Below are 8,427 nucleotides of genomic sequence, written 5' to 3'. Positions count from 1 at the left end.
CAACAGTAGTCTGGCCAAGATATTGTCATTTAAAAAGTGTCATTTAAAAAGTTGCAGCCCTCAACTGATATTGATGTTGTCATGTTGTGTTTTGGCCTGATGCGCCACCCTCCACCTATCACTAATCACAAAGTCAGTAGTGTTTCGGCATCCGTGTTGCCAGCTCTGCCAGTCAGAGGGGAGGGGAAGGGGATACATCGCTCTACAGTAGTTTGAAAGGGATTGCAGTACCAGTTTTGGCCACAATCTTACATACAGTTTCTTTAAGCTTTGATTTACAATATAGTATGCTCTCTATTGATTTTAATGAGCAGGCTTAGGCCTTAGAGTTACAGTATTTATATCACAATTTACCAGACTTTGACCTTTTGTCGGTTTTTAACAAAATTCTGACTATGATTGAGCGTAATAAACTGCATTTCGAATGGCAAATCCATATTTTCAGATATTTTGGTGAAAGTAACTTAAAAGTAATGCAATAGTAGTGTAATGCCTTACAATTCAGAGACAGTAATATTATAATGTAACAAATTACTTTGAAATGACAGTAATAAGTAATGCTTAATACATTTCGATTTTGCAGTAACTTGCCCAACACTGTTTATTTCTTTGCATTGTGCAGGCTACATTCACAAATACATTAGCCTACATAAACAGAATATAGGAACAGGAAAATGTCTCGGATCCATTGACCATTGTTTGTTGCAGAGGAGGCTTCTATAAGACTACAGGTGAAGCAGTGCTTCACCAAAAAAAAGTAACAAACAAAACACAAAAAAAAAAAAATATATATATAGCTGCAAGCAGCAATGAGGGGGCCAAGCAGATAGGCCGGAGTAACCATGGCAACGAAATGCTGTTAGCTCAATGCTGCAATCAGACGTATGGCCATAAGCTGTCAAAGCAAGTTTCACGTCTAGCACGTCAAAAGTTACAAGGCAAAATGCATTTTCGCTAATTGCAGTGACCCTAGCGGTCAAAGGTCACAAAATTTCTTCGGCATTCACCTGATGGGGTCATGAGTCCATGTACCAAGTTTGGTTTTTATACATGCAACGATTGCTGAGATATGAGCTCACTTCCTGTTTAGGCTTCGCCACAAATTTTGATTGGATGTGACGGGCGAACGCTTCTATCAATTGTTACAGAAATAAATGAAGTGACAAGGCATGGTCTGAAGATGGTCTGTGCCAATTTTGGTGAAGATCAGATGAAAATGTGACCTGTGCGAAATTGTTGGTGTTTTTGATCAAATCAAATATGGCGGCCGAATAAATTATATTGATGTGACAAGTTGCCCTCAGTTGACCTAAGGACCTTTCACAGTATACCAGACACCACTAGTACAATTTAATTCTAAGCACAGCAGCAGCTACAGGCCAAAAGGCATGTTTGTGAATTACAGCGCCCCCTAGAGGAAGCAAATTTTGATTGGCTTTTACGGGCGAACGGTAATACTTCCGAAGACAAAAAGTGATAACTTTTGTGAGGCTTGGTCTGAAGATGATCTGTGTCAAATTTGGTGGGAATCAGAGAAAGTATGTGACCCCTGATACATTTTACAGTGTTTTTGATGAAATCCAAAATGGCGGAAAATCCATCATGGCAGAAAATGACGTCATAGGGTGCGTTGAACTCGGCTTGGTCCAAGGATTCCACAATACCTGACTTTTGAAGGATTCCAACAATACCTGACTTTTTTCAACTTTGGCCTGTTGGTGGCGCTAGAGGGTTCGAGTTGCCGACATGAAACTTGGTGACATGAATCATGGGACCGTCCCCAATCAGTGTGCCAAATTTCCCAACTTTTTACCATACGGTTCTATGGGCTGCCATAGACTCCCATTGCATATAATAATAATAATAATAGGAAAACGTAGAAACACAATGAGGTCCTCGCAGCTTCGCTGCTTGGCCCCCAATAATCCCAATTTTACTCCTTTGAAACCGAAATACAGTCACTAACACGAGCTGTTTTCCTGCTAGCAGTCTCAGTCAGCTAACGCAACTTACAGGATTCTTTAGTTTTTTTAAATGGGGACCTATGAGTGAATGCAGAGGGGAGACCAAGAGACTTCCTGTGAAATTAACACAGTTCATGGGTGCTACGGTAAGGATAAACTTGTTCCATGTAGGCTAACGTTATGCATTAGAAAGTGCAGCTTCTCAACGTAGCCGTCCTGTAAGTTCACTGATGTGTTATGATAACATTAGCCTGCCTATGTTATGGATGTGTTATAACGTCTTGGCTTCTAGATTGAGGCTACATTTATACGGTGACAATGAAAAGAGAAGACGCAGAAGTAGCGTCTCGTCTTAATTTTTTTATTCGCGTTTAGACGAGCATTCTCAGGGGGAAATCTTTGTTTATATGAAGACGCAAGAGTATGTGATATTCGATTGGATATGCATTCCAGACCGCTGGGTGGTGGTGTGATAGAACCCCGGTACGTCACGCGCAGACATTCTAATTTAACAGTTTAGCCAGAGAGGTAATCAAGGATCTTTGGTTTAGCCGTTTAGACGGAGACGCAACCCGGGTCGTCTTCAAAACTCTACACTTTGGAAGGAGTCTTCAGATTTTTGCGTCTTCAAGCCCCGATGCCGGGGTCGCCGTGTAAACGAACGGCACTTAATGATAAAATATTTTGTCGTCTTCCTTCGCAATCGTTCTCGTATAAACGGCCCCTAATTCTAGAATAGCGTATTAATAATGGGATGGCGCATCCTCCTATTTGGGTTGCCAAATTAGCAAAGGACAACTGTCAGCAGCTGTCAGTTGTAGGCATAAACGAGTAACCTACGAGAGGCAGGCAAATTTCCAAAATTAAAACAAGAAACAAATTAAGTGGACATCGGAGGAGCTTCTTGAGATGGCGACATCTTCGTCAAACGAGAATATCAAGTCTGAGACAGAGCTGGCCATATCTCCACAACAGGTAGCCTAGGCTAAACTTCATCTGCATCGCTAACTTCAGCTAAATATGTTACGTTGGTTAGGTATTTTTTGTTTTCACTGTTTCCGTAATGTGTAGCTGGGTCATGGTTGGAGAAACGTTAAAGCAGCTGCAGGTCAACTAACGTTAGCTAAGTTTTCATCTGGCAACCCAGAAGAGGCTCGTCTGGTAGTCTTGAGAACGTTCACCAGTGTTTTTATTTTGGCCTACAGAACGTTCGGTAACAATCCTACAAATCGCACCTTTAATACACTGCAAAAACTGCTTATCTAATACAGTCTAACCAAGTGTTATTCATCTTATATCAAGATCAGATCAATGCTCTTTTTTGGGGGCATGACCATAGACCATAGTCTTTGCAAGCAATATGTCTAACACAAATATGCAAACTTATAATAATAATAATACATAAACCTTCTTTACTGCCTTGTCCAGTCTGAGGCCTACTACACCCCATTTGTGGCCTGTACTTGGAGATTGTGGTAAACAGGTCTTGATTTCTCAACAAATTACTCTGAGCTCTCTGACTGATCAAACAACATAGCTTTTGTTTATGCCATTGCAGACAGTTCAATGTCATCATGTGTCTCATACATTCAACCGGTGTTGGCTGGTGTGTTAGGCGGATTGTTCGTTTCCAGGGGGGGGGGGGGGGGGTAACTTTTATTCTGTGCTTTATGCAAATGTCCTGCAGCACACCCTTATTCAACATGACTCCTAACCTTAGTTGAACGATTACAGAAGCTAGGTTTAGCTGTGACAATATCCTGGGTAATATCCTAACAGTTAATGCTATTTTCCCCAGTAAAATCCGCATTTGAAAGCCTGGTCACCAGTTGCCAGTTTGTATGGCTAGTTACTTTGTCTATTAGACTCTGCATAATGAAAAAGCTTCGAATGTTTCTTCTTTGGTGGCATAGCTGATCTACAAAGCACCAAATGGGGCAAAATGTGCATGCTAAAGGGCAAAGGGAATATTAAAAATCTTTCACACTGGTCTTTTTGGGTTATGTATTGGTAGACATCCCTGATAACTTATACCGACACACCCCTGTTTCAGCCAATCAAATGACAGTGTTTCTTTTACTGTCGTCCTGGCCGTCGGAATAGCACAAAGGACTTCGTTAAAATATTGGTGGGGACATTTTTGTCATCTCAAAATACTGATTAGGACTAGTCCCTAGCGTCCCACCCTAAACTACGCCCATGACTGTACTTGCACGAAAGGCTCTCAATGTGGCTTTTTTCCGGTGTGGCGTTAACTGTGTTGTAAAGGCATCTATGGTTATTCTGCTCCTTACATCTTCACTCCGACACTGAATGTGTTGTTTGTCCAATAATATCAATTTTAACACTTGCATAAATCCTTCTTTATCGTAATGTGTTAATTCACTAGATGCAACACCCAACCGATTCCATGTAGACACTAATTACATTAACAATAGCGGCAGGTTCAAATACACCTGGCTCCACCGGAAAAAAAGTGGCCGCATTGTGAGCCTTTCGTGCAGGTAGCCTATTGTTGATGGGACCATCAATGTTGTTACATCATACTTCACTTCTCTTTCACATGGACATGGTTGAAATGGTAACAACAAAAACACACAACTTGGTAAAACAGGTTTTGCTCTTTCCAGGTAATATTTGGCTTGAATAGGAACAACCCCCATGGCCACACACACACACACACACACACACACAAACATACACACACAGCCTTGTACAGACTAGCGTGTTGGCATTTCTGAAGAAAACAACACAAAACCTGAGAAAGCCCTATGTTGCCTTTTGAGGTTTAAAGAGACAAACGCTGTCTTATCAGTGGCTCACCATCTTTGTCATGAGCATGCTTTAGTAACTTCCATTGTTGGCAACCATTCTAAAAGAATAAATATATTTCTTAGCAGAAGGATGATTATGATGGTGGGCAGCCGTGGCCCACTGGTTAGCACTCTGGACTTGTAACCGGAGGGTTGCCGGTTCGAGCCCCGACCAGTGGGCCACAGCTGAAGTGCCCTTGAGCAAGGCACCTAACCCCTCACTGCTCCCTGAGCGCCGCTGTGGTTGCAGGCAGCTCACTGCGCCGGGATTAGTGTGTGCTTCACCTCTCTGTGTGCTGTATTTCACTAATTCACAGATTGGGTTAAATGCAGAGACCAAATTTCCCTCACGGGATCAAAAGAGTATATATACTATACTACTATACTATCTACAAATAAATTGTTAAATGTCTTGTTACTGTGCCTTTATTTTATGAAATCTTGTCAGGAATATGTCCTAACCATTTTAGAAAAGCAATAAGCCACATTTGGATACGTTAAAACAATTGGAACTCCCTCCCGAACACATCAAGCAGTCAAGCACCTTACCATCCTTCAAACAGGCCCTCAAAACTCACCTCCTTGAACTTGCTTTTTCCTGGTGACAGACTTCCCCAGTTTTCCCCTCCTTTTCATTAGCCACCTTTGTCTGTTATGTAACCTTAAAAAATATGAATCTTTGAGTGTCAACAAAAGCGCTATAAAAAATAAATGTATTATTATTATTATTATTATTATTATTATTAATAAACATACACAACGAAACTGAATCTATTTTCACAACCTTTCGTGTTTCACAACATCGGTTTGCCTGAAGAAAGAATGAGATCTAGCTGGCCACAGTGTCAAATAAGATGAAAATGCCTTCCAGTAATTAATAAAAGATTACAGGCTCTGCCTTTGCATTTGATGAAAATACATTTTAAGTCAATCTTATTTTAAAATACTTAAGGTGCACTTTAAGTGCACATTGGAAAAATGTTTCACTATGCGGATTCCGGACAATGCAACATAAAAAATGAATGTGGCAGCTCTTTCAAAGGCATGAAGGGGTCATATAGGTTCATCATGAATGGTGTCATGTGTCATCTGGTTCTGAGGAAAAGCCTCAAAGGCAAACTCCCTTCTCTATAAACCACACCTTCATAACACTTACAAAGGCAAACATAGGCTGCTTTAGTTGGTTAATGTTTTGAGCCTAATTAAAGGCTTAAAAAACTATTTGTTTTGATGTAGCAAAGTTGCCCCCAAAGGCTTTCTTAGATGTGTTTCAGTTGTAATACTTGATCTTACTCAAAACTGCACAATAGACCATAGGTTGTTGTTATTTTCCCTTTAAATATGAAAATGAAACCAACAAATTCCAACAAACACAGAACAAAATTGGACACTGAACAAAAAAACATTTTATTTCAATCCACTGGATGACATGTGACTACATAAGTAATTTTAAATTCCAGGACCAAGAAAACTGGCATCAGATGAAAACAATACCTTTGAAGACAAAATTACATTTTACATTGAAATACTTAATAGTGCATAACAAAAAACGAATGGAAAAAAAGATTGCGGTGACAGTGGAATTAAGTCGGAACCAAAGTAAACATAGAATACCCATATATATGTATGTATTCTATGTATTCTATATATATGGCAAACCATAAACCAACAAAAGCCCTTAATTGAACATACACAAAAATCTTGACCTTTGCAAACACATTCCTGCAAACTCCTATGGTGCACCCAAACAAGGCGAGAAGGAAGTTTACAGGTAAAACAGGCCTGTAAGAAAAACTTAGTCTGAGCAGGTGGCTGTGTACAGGTATGTGTGTGTGTGTGTGTGTTTGTTTGATTGTGTGTGGATAGATGAGTCACTACACTTCTGCAGCCCTCTGGGCCTAAACAGACCGAAACAGTAGGCGTAAGGTCTCAGATACATTTGTCCCATTTATAAACTCATCTATATTCTATAATAATAAGGGATGTGGCTATGCAATGCAATGTTTTGTTAATTTCATTGCCATTTAAAAAAATTGTTTTGCCACAAAGGTGCATTTTACATTCATATAAAATTACTTTGTATAAAAATGTATGTTATACACTGATATTGCATCAAAAATTGGCTTACTGAATTTCAAAAATTCAATTGTTGCCAGAGATTTTTATGAAAAATCTTTCGCAGCTTATAGCTGTGGTTTTCTGCTACTCTGATCAGTGACCACTTTCCTCTCCTGAACGATCACTTTGCGTGAAGGCTGCAGTGAAGATGCTCCGTGTGAACCTGCAGTCTCGTTCACTGACGTTGTGCTTGTGGTCACTACATTGCGCAAGCCCTTGCTGACCCCTGACCCTTGACCTGATTGTTCAACGAATATTACCTCAGAGCCCCCCATGCTCCCTCTAGGGAGAGTTGATCCTCCTTGGAGGATTTGCGCTCTCTGTAAAATCTGCCCTCCCTGTAAGATCTGCCCCCCTTGTTGCCCCCCCGCTGCCCCATCCAGCAGCACCATTTGGGAGCCGGAGAGACTGGATGTTTGCAGGAGGCCAGAGGTCAGTGCAGTGCCCCCTGCTCCTCCGCTTCGCTCCAGCAGCACCAGGTTCTCTCCTCGTCCCAGGTCAGTCTGCACATTGCCCGAGCCCTGGAAGATCACACCCTGACCACCCTGAACATGGCCTCCCTGCTGAAGCACGAAACCCTGACCACCCTGAACGTGCCCACCCTGCTGCAACACCAAACCCTGACCCCCCTGAACGTGCCCACCCTGCTGTAACACCAATCCCTGACCCCCCTGAACGTGCCCGTCCTGCTGTAACACCAATCCCTGACCCCCCTGGGCCATCACCAGCCCCTGGGCTCCCTGCACCAGGCCTCCCCCCTGCAGCAGCATCCCCTCTGTGGCTGTCTGACTCCCGTTGACCAGGATCATTCCCCGACCCAGACCCACTTGGGGCCTCTCAGTCAGCAGCACTGTGCTCTGGACCTGCTGCGGCTCCACCATGTAGTACAGGGGCTGCTGCTGCTGCACCAGCACAGTCTGGGTCGGCACGGCAACAGTCTCGCGTAGGTGCATGCTGGGAAGTGGGGCAGGAAGCTGCTGCTGCACGCTGGTGACGGTCCTCTCCACCCGGGTGGACGATGCCATGTCGTTCCTAACCTCCATGTTGACAGAGCCAAAGTCAACCTCTGATGAGATGGCGGCAGACTGCGGTGGAGGAGCGGAGATGGCTGTCACAGTCTTGGCCTTGGAGCCTCCGCAGACAGAGGCCAGGGTGTTGAATTTTGGCCCCAGGTCATTGAGGAAGGCGAGGTCGTTGTCGGATTCGAGGAGGCTGCAGCAGCCCACGGAGCCAGCCGGAGATCCCTGCCCCTCATAGTCGTACACCAACAGATTGTCCTTCTGAGCGCCACCCAGTGCCACACATTCTGATTTCTGCAATATACACAAGTAAGCAGACATTCATTTATTAACAACATCAGTAGCAAGTGAAGTACACAAAGTTCCTCATTAGAGATGTTGAATAGTCTGTATGATTGGATATAGTCCAGCAGCATCTTGCACAAAATAAAGTATTAAAATAAAAGAATTTTGGTATGAAAGCAAGCCACCATAGCCTAGAAATCTACACGCATCCTAGTGGCAGCAAATGTA

The 8,427-nt window shown here is 42.7% G+C and overlaps 1 protein-coding gene and 1 long non-coding RNA gene across 2 annotated transcripts in view; one reads left to right on the top strand and one right to left on the bottom strand.

Moving 5' to 3' along the window:
* The first annotated feature begins 520 nt into the window (after window positions 1-520).
* The window catches only part of LOC121677683, a 23,469-nt gene continuing 15,562 nt past the window's right edge, over window positions 521-8,427 (top strand). The window contains exon 1 of the long non-coding RNA XR_006021074.1: window positions 521-599. This is a non-coding gene — a long non-coding RNA (uncharacterized LOC121677683). The remainder of the gene's footprint in view (window positions 600-8,427) is intronic.
* Window positions 6,158-8,427, bottom strand: part of dsg2.1 (desmoglein 2, tandem duplicate 1) — a 27,531-nt gene continuing 25,261 nt past the window's right edge. The window contains exon 14 of the mRNA XM_042056557.1: window positions 6,158-8,208. Within this exon, the coding sequence (XP_041912491.1) occupies window positions 6,961-8,208 (1,248 nt within the window). The 3' untranslated portion in view covers window positions 6,158-6,960. The remainder of the gene's footprint in view (window positions 8,209-8,427) is intronic.

The sequence above is a fragment of the Alosa sapidissima genome, chromosome 12 (genome assembly GCF_018492685.1).
Source record: "Alosa sapidissima isolate fAloSap1 chromosome 12, fAloSap1.pri, whole genome shotgun sequence".
Classification (NCBI taxonomy): Eukaryota; Metazoa; Chordata; class Actinopteri; order Clupeiformes; family Clupeidae; genus Alosa; species Alosa sapidissima.
Note: the sequence above shows the minus strand (reverse complement) of the source record. Positions and strands in the feature narration are given on the sequence as shown.